Source organism: Protopterus annectens, chromosome 3.part1, assembly GCF_019279795.1.
Source record: "Protopterus annectens isolate FY-2018-M chromosome 3.part1, PAN1.0, whole genome shotgun sequence".
NCBI classification, from domain to species: domain Eukaryota; kingdom Metazoa; phylum Chordata; order Ceratodontiformes; family Protopteridae; genus Protopterus; species Protopterus annectens.
Genome location: NC_056732.1, coordinates 678,355,378 through 678,373,372, shown reverse-complemented (window position 1 = coordinate 678,373,372; position 17,995 = coordinate 678,355,378). Strand labels below are relative to the sequence as shown.

The window sequence follows — 17,995 nt, the reverse complement described above, 5'->3', positions numbered from 1 at the left end:
CCAATATCCTTCCTCCTACAGTGGCACACCCTGTGTGGTTGACATGTATCTCGTGTAGGCCACTCCTGGGTGTCGTGCACACGCCGTTTGCTCCATCCTTACGCCGGCGCTGTTTTTGTGATTCACTATTATCTGCCTCATTTGCATGGAATTGACTACTAATACCTGGTTACGGCGCCGGACACCGCCTCCACTCCTTGACAACCATTGCGCTGGGGTTGCAGCTTTACATACATACTATGGTGTGTGGTGGCTGTGCAGCTGATTTGTGTTCTAATGCTCTTTTCGGACATTATCATATTATTTCATTGCTTTACAACTTCTGTGCACACATCCCGGGGGTCTGCTGTTCTTTCTACGCGTGCCATTTATGTCATTTTACATTTTGTGCATATTTTCTTTGGACATTCTCGGTGCCTTTCCACATTGGCATATTGCACCTATATGATACCTGACTTTGACAGCCTTCTGTTACTCCTCCGGTATGTTTGGGTAAATGTAAACCGCTTTTTTGGTTTACATTGCCGTCTAACGCTACGCGCCACTTGGATCGCTATTTGCCCTCATTTGCATGGTGCAATACCGCACACAGTGTGTTTTGCATACCTACGCCAAGGGACGGTCCGGCGCACGCCGGTAGTGCACGTGGAATTCATTCATACCTGAATCGCTAAGCAGCCATATTTGGCGTTATAACGCCGACGCTATGCTGGCGCCTGGCGCAAGGTTCATGAATCCCGGGGAAGATTTTTATTTGGTAAAATGCAGACCAAATTTATTCTTCCAATGTTATTTTTAAAATATAAATTCATATAGGTTAGTTTTTCATTTATATAAAATTCTTAAAATATTTCATTGTGTTTCTCTCAACTTCAGCAGTAATTTTTCTATTGACAGTTTTGCTTATTTATTTTTCTGCAGTGCTTCCAAATATCACAGGTGAAAATTACTTCTGGGGAAAACGAGCTGCACTCCTCGCCTCAACAGGTAACTATTTCCTAAAGCGATATTCTTTCACAAGACTTACTTGTTTTATTTATTGATTGAGTGAGTGAGTGATTGATTGCAGATGCTTTTGATGTACCTTTTTTTGTTTAAAATAGAAAAGCAGTTTTGCAACACAGGTTTTGAAAAAAATGTACAGAAGTCCCTAATTTGAGAATATGAAGTGAAAAAAGCTTTAGTCTGTTTCTTATGTCTCTAGGAATTCATACTGTATAGTTAGAATACACAATAACAGAGAATAAATCACTAGGATATAAAACTTGAAGTATGCAGAAAATTAAGGCATACGAAGCCAAAGGGATCAGACTGGGCATATTGAAGTACCATACTGGTGTATGAATATGATGTGAAGTATCTGAACAGAATGCAATAATCTGGCTATGCATAAACAGACAGTATACTAGAAGTGCTGGTAGCAAACTGTGGTAATTTTTATTTATACGATCTCCTGGGAAGTAAATTAAGGGACTGGGATATACATTTGAGTGCATTTACATGTTTGAGAGTAGGCACTATATTTTTATTTAACAGTGTAAACTATGCAAACACCTTACAGTCTGTTTTTTCCCACAAACTCTGTACCATTGGTTTACACATGCGGGGGGATTTTAACTGGAAAAATGTTAGGGACTGCTATTGCTTTGATCCATCAGTATGTGTTAGAGGCTGAGGGTGGTGAGAAGGATAATGCTGACAACTATCACAGACCGAGAAGGAGGAGAAGAGTGTTCAGACCCAGGATAACTTACCAGGGGCTACATGATCTGGAGATAGTAGGGCGCTACAGGGTGGACAGAGACATACATCAGCAAATCACCGAGCTGTGCCGACCTCAACTTAGACCTAGAGCCAACAGAGGGGAGCCCATCCCAGTGGATATGAAGATATGTGTAGCCTTAAGAATTCTAGCTACAGGTACTTTCCAAAGACCTACTGGGGACATCATGGGGGTCTCACAGGCATCCACATCCAGGGTACTCCACCAGTTCCTGGATGCCATGCTACCACATGCCGCTGAGCACATTTACTTCCCCAACATCTGTGAGGAGAGGTCCAGCAATATGCGTCTCTTCCACCATGTAGCAGAATACCTGGAGGTACTGGGTACAATAGACTGCACACACATCCACATCAAAGCACCACCTAGTGAACAGGGTAGGGTCTACATAAACTGCAAAGGATTCCCCTCCATCAACTGCCAGGTCATGTACAATGCCCAAGGCATTATCATGAATGTGTGTGTTGGCAGCCCTGGAAGCTATCACAACTCCCACATCTGGCATTTGTCAAAGCTGTACCAGGCATTTACCAATGGGGGCATCCTGTATGGCCATCTGGTGGGGGATGCTGGCTATGCACTGGAGCCGTGGATGATGACATCCATCAGAAATGCACATGCACCCACACACAAATGCCATAATGAGGCACACTCACAAACCAGGGTCATTATAGAGCATGTGTTTGGGATCCTCAAGTCATGGTCCTGCTAACTTGACATATCTAGTGGAGCCTTGCAGTACTCTCCAGCCACATGTGCCCACATGTTCATAGTATGTACCATGCTACACAATATGATCCTGTGGAAATAGCTGCAGCATGAACAGCATGGGGAAGGCTCACACAGCCAACCACCATTGCCAAGATCCCCACAGGCACAGTGGGACTCAGAGGAGGAGGCCCCTGAGCCTGTTCCTGTAGGCAGATGGAGGCATGCCCAGTATGCTCAGGCCTTGGCAAAGAGGCAATGCATGGCACACACACTGACACTGTAGAGACCCCAGGGACTGACACCTCTCTCTGACTCGCACACACAGTAAAATGGATGACACACACATCACATTACCTGTAACTTACCATGTATAGGCAGTGCACCGTGTGCATCCAACATAGGCAGCCCTCAAGCACCATCCTTACAACTGCCACAGGCACAAGGTAAGTCAGTCTTCTTAACAATAAATTAATGGATTAGTATGTTTTGCTAGCATATCTATGGTAATGCTGCATGGATGTGAGAGAATGGGGTGGCCTACTGGGATAGCAGCAGACAACAGACAGCTATGTGGGACACCAGGAAATGTATGCCCAAAACTGACCTCCACACACTATGCAGTAGTACACAAGGTGGCAAATCCCACTGCACTATTTGCATAGGGACAACTAACGGGGGGGGTCATAGGTCACAGGCATGGATGTCAGTGTGAGGATCCCATACCCACCGCTCACACCCACACAGCAAGTCAGTTGTAGAAAACCATAGAGAAATGTCTGGTAAAGGCACACAAATGGTGGAAATTTTGAATCACTCACCCTACAGACTCACACAGCGATAGCACAGCAGGACTCACAGTTGCAATAAGGCTATGTAGGGTAAGTAGGCTGAAACTCAACTGTATGCCATTACAATCTGACCTGTGCTCTTTACTGATTTGCCACTCATCCCCAAGACATGGCACAATAGTATGGTAAATGGAGCCAAAATGTAAAACAAATATCAGCACAGTCTGTGCAAATGTGTACAGCTGACAGGTGTACTCCCCCCATGCCCCCATATACCCACAGAAATGCAGTAACATGTATGTTTGCAGGGAAATAGCAGCATGGCACACATTGGCAAGGCTGTATCAATACACATGAAAAAATGTTGCCTGTCCACAATATGCAGGGGTCAATGAACTATGTGTATGTGTGGTTAATACTGTCAGGATCTGGCCAGCACATTCTCCTGGCAGACGTCTCATAGTGCCCTAGGTACAGTGTTGTCTTTGATGGGACAATGTGCAGATAGCTGCAGTGCCAACTGTTATGCATGTCAGTGACACCCACTGCTCTGCCACTGACATACCTGGAAGTCACAGTGCTATGTGGAATATACTACACATATAATGGACATCTTGAAGGATGTGTAGCCGGGATGCTAAGGCTTTTGTGAATATAAGTGCTTTTTGGTACTGTTGCCATTGGTTATTTTTAATAATCCTTTTTTCTTATGTTTGCTTTTACATATAATGGACATGCCTGCACAGTAGAATGCACTCTGTACCCACACCCATAACTCCCAACCTTCCCCTTATCAGCACCGTTGGCCAGTTGTCAGCGTAGTAGGCTCCATAGCATGTGTGATAACTGTGTAACCCTATAGTACAAATCACTAGATAGGCAGGGGTTCTAATCTCAATGCTGGCAAGTAAGTGTGTGTGTGTGTGTGTGTGTTTGGGTTGAGAATCATATCACGTGTAGGTTATAGCATTTTGAGTTGTGTACCACCCTGTATACTTCCCATCACCCTACTTTACAAGGCCTGCTGATGTCATTCACCTTAGAAGTACTTTGGGACAAGGTTAATTCATATAACCTCTCTCTGTGGAGCATCTGATAACTGCATAATACTATAGGAGAAATAACTAGATAGATAGGGGGTTCTAATCTTAATAATGGCAACTCTGAGTGTGTGCATGTGTGTTTGGGTTGAGAATCATATCAGTTGTGGGTTATACCATTATGAGTTGTATACCACCCTGTACACTTCCCATCACCTACTTTACAAGGCCTGCTGATGTCATTCACCTTAGAAGTACCTTGGGACAAGGTGAATCCATATAAGCTCCGTGGTACATCTGATAACTGCGTAACACTATAATAGAAATTACTAGATAGGTAGGGGTTCTGATCTCAATACTGGCAACTGTGTATGTGTGTGTTTGGGTGAGAATCATATCCTGTGTAGGTTACACCATTTTGATGTATGTACCATTGCCGCCTATTTACCACCTCCCGATCCATTACTTTATATAGAATGTTAATGGAATTTACCTCACATGCAGAATGTTAAACCATTGTACAGGCCATTCCAGTCATCTGTACAAATGTCTAAGTAATATTGGGATGTTTGCAATCCATATATTGTCTGTGTCCCCTAACAATGACCATGTATGTGATATTGTTGCCAAATAGGTCACAGTTAGTGTACTGACACACATGCCAGCATCAGATATTATACCTGAATGAAACATCATGCTGATACAACGTCTGTTACCTTATCACTTGTCCAGGCTTGTAGGAGCAATAGATTACCCCAGTTGCTATTTCTGGTGGGTTATCTCACCATCCATGAAAGTATTCACAACATTACATGTTGTACGATGTAGTGGGTTATGTCCCATGCATATATTCTATCTATATGAGGCATGCCATGTGTATGTAGCACTAGAGTACATTAAAGTTGATATGTAGGTTTACGAATCTGTCCATTGCCAACTGTGTCTGTGTTACTGTATGCATATCCCCTGTGTCAGTCTTTACTGTGTGTATGCAAAGGATATACCATTTTGTCTCCCTGTTCCACCCTGTGAACTCATGAATACATACCACAAATCTGTCATACATAATACCATGCATGCATTCCCCAACTGCATCAGGGTTGAGTGTATAGGAGAGAAATGGGAGGGGCAACAGGTGCTGACACGTGAATCTGTTGTGGTCAGTCTAATGGCTAAGCTGATGAGGGACCTAATGACAGTACTCCAGTAACCAGTTCCATATGTATGAACCTGTGATACTACACAACACTGAGGTGACATATCTGAAGGCTACATGTCTGTGACAAGGGGTATGTATGCCAGGTCACACTGTCTGACAATAGTGTCCATCTTACACTGTTGCATGCATACACACCTGGTAAATGTACATATGAAGCTGTACCTTGGCCATGAAATGGTTGGTATATCTCCACTCTGCCATACTCCATGTTGGTAATGTCTGCAGGGTCACATCTTGCAGACACACAGACACCTGGAACACAAACAGAATACAGCACGTCAGACTACATTCAGTCAGTGGTACTAACAGCAATAATGCATCATGGCTAATAAGATACATACACCTTTATGTGTACCCATAACAAATGCAAGCAGACAGCACTTTAAACAGTATTACATAACTACACTGTACTATATTCACCCTGTGCATCAGACCCATATTAGCCTGTCCCTGCATCAATGGTATGGATGACAGGGATGTTGTACAGGTATCATCATATGCATAGGGTGTGGTGTGGGTTTGCCAGAGGCCTAGGCTGGGCCATACGGTTGACATCCATGTGTGTGTGTTTGGAGGGGTATCCTATAGATGGGCTGTGCAGAGGTGCTGTGTGTGTCTGGAGGTGACCTGCCTGTGATACAGATGTGTGTGCATGTGTATATGTATGCACACATTCACACCATGTGGCTGCCCTACATAGGCATATGTTGGACAGCTGTGGACCGTACATGGCAGGGTGTCCAGTTCACTGCCTCTGGCCATGGCATGTGAACTGGTCCTGCCAGGCATCTCATTGGCACCACCAGCAGATGCAGTACTGCTTCCTGATGGTGACTGCTATCTTCTGGATCCGTGTCCCTGATGGGACTGGCCAGGACCACGTGCCCATGACCTGCTCCTTTGTGATGTGGACAGCAACCCCCCTTTGGTATCACTGCCACTATGGGAGTGTGAAGGTGCATGGCCCCATAGACTCTCAGCTGATGTTGGTGCTGACCTACATCTACATGGCTGACGCCCATCTCCCACCACACACTCTAGCACAGACATGTCACGGTTGAGGATTGCTAAGGTCTCACCCCACTGTCTATTCATAACCTCAGTATTTTGGTGTGTGGCCTCAACAAGGTCATGTACATTGCCACATAAATCAGGAAGAGTTGCATCCACCACCCTATTTGTCCGGTGTTGCATTCGCTATGTGCCTGTGCATCCATAACAGCCCAAAATATGCATCTGGTGACACCTGCTGTGGCACTTGCAACAGCGGCTTGATGAGCAGCAGTCCTCCTGTGAGCACCCCTGTCCATCCACCTATGTGGGACCTTGCCTGCACTCTGGCTATGGACAGTGTCTACACTCACACCTGCCATAGTCACCACACTAGCCTGTTCCATGCCACCACCTGCCAACTGTCCATCATCTGTGGCTGCTGGGGATGGTCACGTGTGGGCATTGTGACTGTGTGCGAGGACATTGTGGATGACCAATGTCACAGATTCAGCCCCTGACAACACCACCTGTGCCTGAATATGACCATCATCATTGCCAGAGTCTGCAGAGACACTGACATCAGATACTAAGCTGAAGGGACCGTGACCACCATGACCACCTATGGGGAAAGGCAACATATGTAAATTAACCTGCACCATGCTGTTTGCTGCTACACATGCAAACACACACACATACATGCACACACACATGCACACACATACAGGTGAGGTGGCAGACAGGCATTACAGAGACCTCACAATAGCCAACTAGTAACATTCACAACACAGCCAGACCACTACATACACACCCTGGACAGGCCCTCAACATCATGCAGTACAGCCCTTTCCACTTCCTGTTACTACTTATATACACCTCTGTGATATGTGAGTAGTGTTAGTAGGTGATGGGCCTTCAAGTAGCACACACTGCACCCATGTACACATAATTGCTGTTCACCTGTATAGCACAGTGGCAACTCCTACATGACATACCTCTCAACTGTGCAGAATGTCGCTGTAATGTCTACATGTGTGGCTCATATTTCTGGTCTGTTCATCATAAATCCTGTATTTGTCTGACACATTACTGGGATGATATGAGGACTGGTGTCACTATTTAATGACATATTTTGAGTCTCACACTTCAAAACTTGCAGTACATGTATGCTACAACAGAATCGCTTACACTAACAACCTTCTAAGCTTACAATGGATATTATAAGTGTAGACACCCCTGTTAACATGCCAGGTTTGTCTGATATATAAGATGAGACCACAGAAATCATGTGATAACATTTCCCACCTTTAATGTGACCTATAACCTGTGCGATCCAATTGAAGAACAAACACATTGGTTAGAGGTAACATGTAGAAGTTGAAATACGTACAATAGGCTGGTTGCATGACTGTACACACCCATAAACTAATACTTTGCTAAAGCACCTTTTGATTTCATAATGGCAGTCAGTCCTCTTGGGAAGGTGTGTATCAGCATGGCACATCTCGACTAAGCAATATTTGTACACTCTCCCTTGCAGAAGCCCTCTAACTCTGTCAGACTGTGAGGGCATCACTTCTGCACAGGCCTCTTCAGGACACCCCACAGATTCTCTATTGCATGTATGTGTGGACTGTGGCTGGGCCATTCCAAAAAGTTGATTGTCTTCTGGTGAAGACATCCTTTTATGAATTTTGATGTATGGTATGGGTCAGTGTTGTGTGGAAAGGTGCAAGTCCTCTCCATCCACATCTTTCTAGCAAACACATGATGATTTCGGGCCAAAAGAGACTGGTAATTTGAACTGTTCCTAATCCCTTCCACCTTGGCTACAGGCCAACTTTGAGCTTATGAACAGCAACCCCAAAGCAGGACACTGCCATCATCATGCTTCACCATGGGGATGGTGTTCTTTTGGTGATGCACAGTATTGTTCTTGTGCCAAACAAACCTTTTGGTATTGTGGCCAAAAAGTGCAACCATTGTCTCATTAAACCGTGACATATTTCCTCACATGCTGTTGGGGATTTTCTTGAGAAATTCACCAGACCTGAATGTTGTTCTTTACGTGAGAAGGCTTCCATCTTCCAAACCTAGCCCATAGGCCAGACATATGGAGAATATGAAAGATTGTTGTCACATGTAGTACACAACTGGTACTTGCCACTGATTCCTGCAACTCTTGTAGTGTTGCTGGCAGCCTCCCTGACCAGTTTGGGTCTTGTTTTTTCCACACATTTGGAAGGATGTCCAGTTCTTTGCAATGTCACTGTTGCCCCATATTTCCACCACCATTTGGTGACTGTCTTCACTGTGTTCCATTGTATGTGCAATGCTGTGGAAATGAGTGTGTACCTTTTTATGGGCTGATACCTTTCACAAATGAGATCCCTTTGCTGCTTCATAAGCTGTATGCCAACTATGGCTGTTGCTGTAGAAGGCAACTGAGTAAATTTAGAATAATCCTGGTAGGACAGCTGATCATTATTTGCTGTTAATCAAAGAGTCTCTGTAATTGATGCCAGGTATGTACACAAGAAGATGTAATGCTGTAATAATATCAAAAGCTGCTTCAATACAGTATTACCTTCAGCCTGTGCACATGTATCCATCTAGCTTCTTGTAAGTTTTTTTATGTGTCATAATTGTTCCCTTAACAGATTTGTTTATTTTACAATTGAATTATACAGATTATAGGTCACATGAAAGGTTGGAAGGGTTTGGAAATGTGTTATTGTGCTCTCATTTTTGTATTTCACAAATACCTGGCATTCTAACAGGTGTGTGCACACCATTTATATGCACTGTATAACACTAATTTATAAACTATGTCCCTAGTTTTGGGCCTTCATTCCCCCATTTTGTCAGTCTCTGTACAGATTTATTGCAATGACAGATTATGAGGTATGCTAGAGATATGTGACATCTCCTGCAAATAGGCCCCTGTGATGAGCACTGTGATGCAATGCAGTTAACCCCACCACAAGTGAACATGCAGATATTGCAAAATAGCTGAGAGTAACAGTTGTGTGCATGGTCACAAGCATGACCTTAACATGCCTGGGGTACTGGTGAGCCACAACGGGAAAATCCCATACTCACCAGCATCAGACTGCTGTCCCACATGCAGACCAGCGGGACCTATGTAGTTGTGAGAGAGAGGTATTGTCAGCAGACTCACATTTGGCATTGGTTCAAGATGAATGCTACGTGTCTCCACAGGTACAGTACAAGCTATGATAGTACACAATTTGCTGTCCCTCACCATAGATGTGCACTAGTATGCATTACAAAACCCCACCCACAAATGCAGTTTGAACTGACATATGCATCTAGATATTCCATTGAAGACAGTATGACTGCTACATGATTAAATTGATGTACACTGTGGTCTCACCTGGATGCTCCTCACCTGTTATCTGAGTGCCACCCACCTCCATGACTGGTGTTTCATGTGTTGGCTGTTGTGTGGGGGCTGCCCCAAGGTTGGCAAGAAGCTCTATGTTGCCATAAGTGGGGCCTATGTGGCTGGACCCCTACCTGTAGCAGTACGGTCCCTGGCCACGGCAGTAGCACTTTGTCGGGCACTACGTATCAGGTCAGTTGCCCAATGCCTGAGCTGATCATATGTACGGCCATGGTGGCCTAAGGTGTTCAGTTTGTGGACAAGGTCATCCCACAGGGCAGTTCACTCTCGCAGATTTTGTCAGCTCCGGCCAAACAGCACAATTGCTTCAGTAATAGCTGCATTCACATATGCAGTGTATAATGGCGCCTGGAAGACTCTGGCTAACAAAGTTCACAGATGACTGCAAACTGGGAGCCATTATTGAATCCCCAAATGATGTGGATAGTCTACAAAAGAGGCTTACAGAAACAGATGCTTGGTGCCAGAGCAATGGGCTCAAGCTCAATGCCAAGAAATGTATAGTTATCCCCTTTGGGAAAAAACATGTACCCGTGAATTACCACATAGGTGGCAGTACACTAAACACCAAAAGTGTGATAAAAGACTTAGGGACACAGGTGGGCAGTGGTCTCACCTTCGATAACCACATCGCCACAACAGTCAGGAAATCCTTCTATGTGGCACACCTCATCACTAAGGGCTTTTCATCCAGAAAAAAAGGAGGTCATTGTCCAACTGTACTCATCCTTTATTAGACCCATTATGGAATACAATGCCCCATTTGGTATGTACCTCTCAAGACATCTGCAACAACTGGAAAGGCCACAGAAATACCTCACTAAAAGAATCACAGGCTTAAAGCAGATGCCCTATGCTGACCATCTAAAAAAAACTCCAGGTATACTCTGTCACATATTGTCTACTCAGAGGCGATCTCTGCTTAACATACAAGGCCATATCAAACCCAGAGCTGTTGGACATGCTACACTTAAAGAAATCCCAATCCCTCAGAGCCACACACTCAAGGGATCTAAACCTTGTCATCACAATGAACAAAACATGCTGAAGGGATTAGTTCCTGACCCAGAGACTCCCCAGACTCTGGAATAGACTTCCCATACATGTCAAGCAGAGTGCCTCTTTGACCCTCTTCAAAAGGAACCTAGACGATTGGATGGGAGATGGGAAATTCACCCCAGGGATCAAGTTAGTCACCCTGCTAGACAGGGGTCCAGGGAAGTAAATACTGCGGGAAGAAGTAGCCAGGGAATTGTTATGGCTAGGCTTGTATAAGCCCGATAGCCTAGTACCAACCTGTGAACCTATGAACCTATGAACATCATAGGACCTCAGACACTGCCCAGAATTATTTACAGAGTCAGCACATCAATCTTGCCTCTCATTAGCCTCCACTTACAACCACATCATACCCCTGTCATCTATCAGCACAGTTTGAACCTGCATTGCACTCCTGGTCCTGATGTGTCATGTCCCCCCCAATGGGGGCAGGTACAGTGCATAAACCACCATTCATCTTTCATGTTTGTGTAGAGGGATGACAGTGGCCATCTTCCTTGCAGATGGGATGTCAATGGTGCCCAGGCTTTGCTTGCATACAGTGTGTAATGGAGATGGAAGCACATGCCCGAGTTCATGTAGGATGCAGACAGGAATGTTCTCAGGTCCCATGGAGACTTACTTTTGTTGACTTTGATTAGGCAGTATGCACCTGCTCCCTGATGGTGAGGGGAGGGTCACAGGTGCTGTGCATATCCACCTACACTGATGGAAGCCAGAGGGGTGATGTTTGCCCTAAACCTGTCTGCAGCAGGTTGGCTATAGCTATGGTGTGTGTGTGTGTATGTAATGTGACTGACCACAATTACAGGGTGGGTTGGGTTGTTGCCTCTGAGATTGCAGACATATGTGAAGACGGCCTTGTGATTGCCCTTGGTGGATGTGTCCAATTTGTAGTCATAGTAAGCCTTACAGTACTACCCCTTTGACCTTATATGCTCATTTAGACAAAGGTTGACTTGCTGCCAAGTTGGTGCCTGCTCGTACTTAGCCCTGTTTAGCCAATATAGTGACCAATTATGTGGTTTGTGTATTGCTGCTGTCCATCAGAGGGGATTACTCTACTTTGGTGAAGACAGGTTTTACAGGTAAGGAATTGCTGAGTCCATGCAGCTATGTCGGTGGTCATATAGCTGTTTGTAGTAGGCATGGACACAAGGTTGTAACACAGTTGGACACCTCTCCAATTTCAACCTGATAATCATGCTTATTCTAGTACCCATGCCTGTGTCAGGACAATGCAACAATCAGTAGCTGTAGAAATCTAACTCTGTTGGATGCACAGAAACTGAGATTACACACATGTACAACATGTACAGCTTATTTACCTGACATTTTGCATCCCATGTCTGTTGTTATGAGGCAGCCAGGTATACCTACTCATCCATACATGTGCACAAGTAATAGCTGATACACATTTCTGTTCTATGTCAGTATGTCACACTGTATTTACACTCTTGCTGCACAGTCATTCCTGTCAACCTGTTAGAGCAGGGCATCTGGAGGATGTCACACATACATGAGGGCCGATGGGCCAAAATGAATGACACTTTCTTAATATTGCTGTAACACACGTGATTTGATAGCACAGTAGCCTTTGCATTCACAGACATATCCTGGAGGATGTCCAACGATCATATGGCAGGAAGAGAGGAGAAAGGCTAGGAGTGTGTTAGTGAGGGTAGGAACTTTTAATGTTGGCAGTATGACTGATATGGGGGCAGAGCTAGCTGATACGATGGACAGAAGGAAGGTTGATATATTATGTGTGCAAGAGACCAGATGGAAGGGGGGTAAGGCTAGGTGTATCGGAGTCAGGTCCAAATAGTTCTATCATGGTGTGGATGGGAGGAGAAATGGTGTAGGGATTATCCTGAAGGAACAGTATGCCAAGAGAGTTTTTGGAGGTGAAAAGAGTGTTGGATAGAGTGATGTTTATGAAGCTGGAAATTGATGGTGTAATGATGACTGTTGCTAGTGCATATGCTCCACTAGTTGCATGTGCGATGGATGAGACAGAAAAAATTTGGTGTGAGTTGGATGAAGTGGTGATGACTGTACCCAAGGGTGAGAGAGTGGTGATTTGAGCAGATTTCAGTTGGCATGTTGGTGAAAGGAACAGAGGGAATGTGGAAGTGATGGGTAGGTACGGTGTTAAGCAAAGAAATGCAGAAGGTCAGATGGTGGTGGAGTTTGCAAAAAGGATGGACATGGCTGTGGTGAATACATATTTTAACTAGACAGAGGAGCATAGGGTGACATGCAAGAGTGGAGGAAGATGCACACAGGTGGATTATCTCCTATGCAGAAGGGCCTGTTTGAAGGAGATTGGCGACTGTAAAGTGGTGACAGTGGAAAGTGTAGTTAGGCAGCATGGAGTGTTGGTCTGTGGGATGACATTGGTGATCAAGAAGAGGAGGAAGAGTGTAACAGCAGCACCCAGGATCAAATGGTGGAAAATGCAAAAGGGTGATTGTGAGGTTGAGTTCAGGGAAGAGTGGGTGGCAGTGGAGAATTACTGAATTCCTGGTAACTACAGCAGAACCAGTAAGTGAGATGACTAGAAAGGTGCTTGGTGTGACATCTGGACAGAGGAAGGGGACAAGGAGACCTGGAGATGGAATGAGGAAGTACAGCGGAGTATAAAGAGAAAGAGGTTAGTGAAGAAGAAGTGGGATTGTCAGAGAGATGAAGAAAGTAGACAGGAGTATAAGGAGATGAGGTGCATGGCAAAGAGAGAGGTGGCAAAGGCTATTGATGAAGTGTATGAAGGGTTGTATGAAAGGTTGGACACTAAGGATGGAGAATAGGACCTGTAATGATTGGCTAGACAGAGGGACTGAGCTAGGAAGTATGTGCAGCAGATAAGGATGAAAAAGGATAAGGGGAATGTACTCACAAGCGAGGACAGTGTGTTGAGCAGATGGAAAGAGTACTTTGAAGGGCTGTTGAATGATGAGAATGAGAAAGAATGAAGTTTGGATGATGTGGGAATGGTGAATCAGGAAGTGCAATGGATTAGCAAGGAGGAAGTAAGGATAGCTATGAAGAGGATTAAGAATGGAAAGGCTGTTGGTCCAGATGACATACCTGTGGAAGCATGGAGGTGTTTAGGAGAAATGGCAGTGGTCTTTTTAACCAGATTGTTTAATGAAATCTTGGAAAGTGAGAGGATGAGTGAAGAGTGGAGAAAAAGTGTTTGGGTACTGATTATAAGAATAAGGGTGGTGTGCAGACCTGTAGTAACTACAAATGGATAACACTGATCAGGCACATCATAAAGTTATTGGAAAGAGTAGTGGAAACTAGGTTAAGAAGGGAGGTGAGGATTAATGATCAGCAGTATGGTTTCATGCTAGGAAATCACAGTACAGGTGTAATGTTGGCTCTGAGAGTGTTGGAGAAGTAGGAAGAAGGTCAGAAGGAGTTGCATTGTGTCTTTGTGGACTTAGAGAAAGCATATGACAGGGTGCCTAGAGAGGAGTTGTGGTATTGTATGAGGAAGTCATTACCGGCCCATTAGCTTGACAAGCCTTATCTGCAAAGCCATGGAGAGGATCATAATGGACCTCATAAATAAAGACATAGGGAATTTGCAGACTTTGGATCCAACCCAGTTTGGCTTTGTCAAAGGCAGATCATGCCTTTTAAACTTGGTTGACTTTTTCGAAACAGTCACCAAAGCCATTGATGAGGGAAAGGCAGTCCATACAGCCTACCTCGATCTGGCTAAGGCCTTTGATACAATACCCCATTCGGGTATCATTGAAAAACTCATCAGCTTAAATGTCAACCCATACATCATAAGATGGGTTGCAAACTGGCTGAGTGACAGAACCCACAGGGTCAGAGCTGCTGGCGCCATGTCAGACTCAAAGCCTGTCACAAGTGGTGTCCCACAGGCCTCAGTCCTGGGCCCACTCTTGTTTGGCATCTACTTTCCAGTACAAGCAAACACAGGAGGGTTATGGCTGACAAAGTTTGCAGATGACTGCAAACTGGGCCATAGTAGAAAACACATCTGACACAGATATCCTTCAGAAGGGTCTCACAGAAACGGATAACTGGTGCCAGAGCCACGGCCTAAAGTTAAATGCCAAAAATGCATAGTCATACCCTTCGGGAAAAACAAGGTTACCCCTAGCTACCAAATAGGTGGCAATCCACTGAGCACAGAAGAAGTTATCAGGGACCTGGGGACCCAGGTTGATAGTAGTCTGTCATTCGACACCCATGTAGCTAAAGTAGTTAGGAAGACCTTCTACATTGCCCACCTTATCATGAAGGGATTCTCATCTAGATCAAGGAGGTCATAGTCTCCCTTTACTCATCACTCATCAGACCAATGATTGAGTACAATGCCCCATTCGAATGTATCTGACCCGACACTTGCAGCAGCTGGAGAGGCCACAAAGTTCCTCACCAAAAGGATAAAGGGTCTCAAAAATCTGTCCTATGCTGCCCGACTGAAAGAACTCCAGCTCTATTCAGTCGCCACCGCTTGCTCAGAGGTGACCTTTGCCTAACATACAAGGCCATGTCAAACCCAGATTTGATGAATATGCTTCACCTCAAAAATCTAGATCCATCAGAGCCACAAGGCGGAGACTTAAACCTTGACACGGCTATTAATAGGACGTGCTGGAGGGATAGATTCATCACCCAAAGACTCCCTATGCTGTGGAACAAAATCCCGGTACATGTGAGGCAGAGCACCTCGCTGGCCTTGTTCAAGAGAAATCTTGACCAATGGATGGGAGATCGCAGATATACCCCAGGGATTACCTCAGTGTCACTGCTCGACAGAGGCACAGCAAAATAATGGGTATAGTTCCCCATACTAAAGGGGTGGCGTAAGCCACAAAACGATGGGCTAGGCTTGTAAATGCCCTCGGGCAGATAGCCTAGTATGAACCTATGAACCTATGAACCTATGAATCTGTAAGAGTACTACAGGATATGTACAAGGGCAGTGTGACAGCGATGAGTTCTGTGGCGGAAGTGACAGGTGCATTTAAGGTAGAGGTGTGATTACATCAGGGATCAGCTCTGAACCCTTTCTTATTTGCAGTGGTGAAGTGGTGATGGACAGGTTGGCAGACACAATCAGACAGGAGTCCCCGTTGACTGTGATGTTTGCAGATGACATTGTGATCTGTACTGAGAGAAGGGAACAGGTTGAGGAGATCCTGGAGAGGTGGAGATATGCTCTAGAGAGGGGAGGAATGATAGCCAGCAGGACTAAGACAGAATATATGCATGTGAATGGGAGGAAGGATAGAGGAATGGTGAGGATGCAGGAAGTAGATTTTGCAAAGGTGGATGAGTTTAAATACTTGGGATCAACAGTTCAGAGTAATGACAAGTGTGGGGGAGAGGTGAAGAAGAGAGTACAGGCAAGATGGGGAGGGTGGAGAAGAGTGTCAGAAGTAATTTGTGAAAGACGAGTACCATTAAGAGTGAGAGGGAAGGTCTACAAGATGGTAGTGAAACCAGCTATGTTATATGAGTTGGAGACAGTGGCACTGATAAAAAGGCAGGAGTCAGAGCTGGGCGTGGCACAGTTAAAGATGTTAAGATTTGTACTGGGTGTGATGGGGGTGGACAGGATTAGGAATATGTATGTTAGAAGGTCAGCCCAGGTTGGACGGTTTGGAAAAAAAGCCAGAGAGTAGTGGGATTATTTTGTTTTGGACATGTGCTGAGGAGGGATGCTGAGTATATTGGGAAAAGGATGGTAAGGATGAAGTTGCCAGGTAAGAGGAAAAGAGGAAGGCCTAAGATAAAAGGTTATATGGATGTGGTGATAGGGGACATGCAGGTGGTTGGTGTGACAGAGCAAGATGCAGAGGATAGCAAGAAATGGAGACACATGATCCACTGTGGAGATCCCTAATGGGAACAGCCAAAAGAAAGTGAAGGAGATGTTGTAATGGCAGTCTTGACAGGTTGCCAATAATTTGCCAGACATAACACAACTCTATGAGTAAATGACCTCAAAGATGAGGCACACATATGGTCAATGTGCATAACACTGGACAGTTGAATGGTATGAGCTCAGTATATCATATGCAGTTCAACACACACATCTGCCACAGTATTTCACTATGCAAATACCCTGTATAGGTCTCTCCTATTTCTGCGACAAACATGTATATCATCATTATATTCACAATTAACATATGGATATCTACTACATCCCAGTAGCTGGCCTAGCAGTGTCATACTCAGTATTGTTCAACACACACTCCAGTAGTAGTCATATGTGAGCCATCCTTTCCTGGGGTGAATCAGGGGCCTGAGCTGTGATCTGTGTCACTGCAGACAGACCCAGATGCAATGGCCATAAGTTCTGATCAGCAATATATCACTACGGCTAGTCTTGTTGAGGCATATTTGTTGAACTTCTGATTTCCCATTATTACAGACCCCCCTACTGCATTCCATTACATCCTTACTTGTCTGACATACATTTTTTCCCCCCATGTATGGTTGGTTGATTCCGATATGTGTTGTTTGGTGTTTTTGTCTTTCTTTGTCTCTCTCTCTCTCTCTCTCTCTCTCTCCTAGATGTAGGGTATACATCTGTTTTGCATAGGCAGCAGCTTGCCTTTTGTAGGTGATGCGCATGAGCAGCTGATGGTCTGTGCACCAATTGTTGTCCCCCACTTGCTAAATGCATGCACAACAGCTGTGGTGTTACTCCTATAACCAATGACATGGCAACACATTCCTATAATTGAGTACTTCATGTGGGCATTGCCCCTTTTCCTTGCTTGTGAGGGGGACTTCATGGAGGTGTGTGAACAACAGCATCACAGAGGATAGCTTTAAATACCTCTTACAATGAAAACTGTGGGGACAGCCCAACAAATTGGCAGAGAATGTTCCAGACACAAGGACAGAATGTAAGTATTGCTGTTATACAGTTGAATTACTGCTAGTTTAACAGGGTTTGTGTGGACATGGCTTTTCTGC

At 44.8% G+C, this 17,995-nt stretch overlaps 1 protein-coding gene across 3 annotated transcripts in view; it reads left to right on the top strand.

The window, feature by feature from the left end:
- The window catches only part of HHLA1 (HERV-H LTR-associating 1), a 514,160-nt gene that overhangs the window by 194,613 nt on the left and 301,552 nt on the right, over positions 1–17,995 (top strand). For all 3 annotated transcript variants that reach the window (XM_044067042.1, XM_044067041.1, XM_044067043.1), the window contains exon 3: positions 922–987. In XM_044067042.1, the coding sequence (XP_043922977.1) occupies positions 922–987 (66 nt within the window). The remainder of the gene's footprint in view (positions 1–921; positions 988–17,995) is intronic.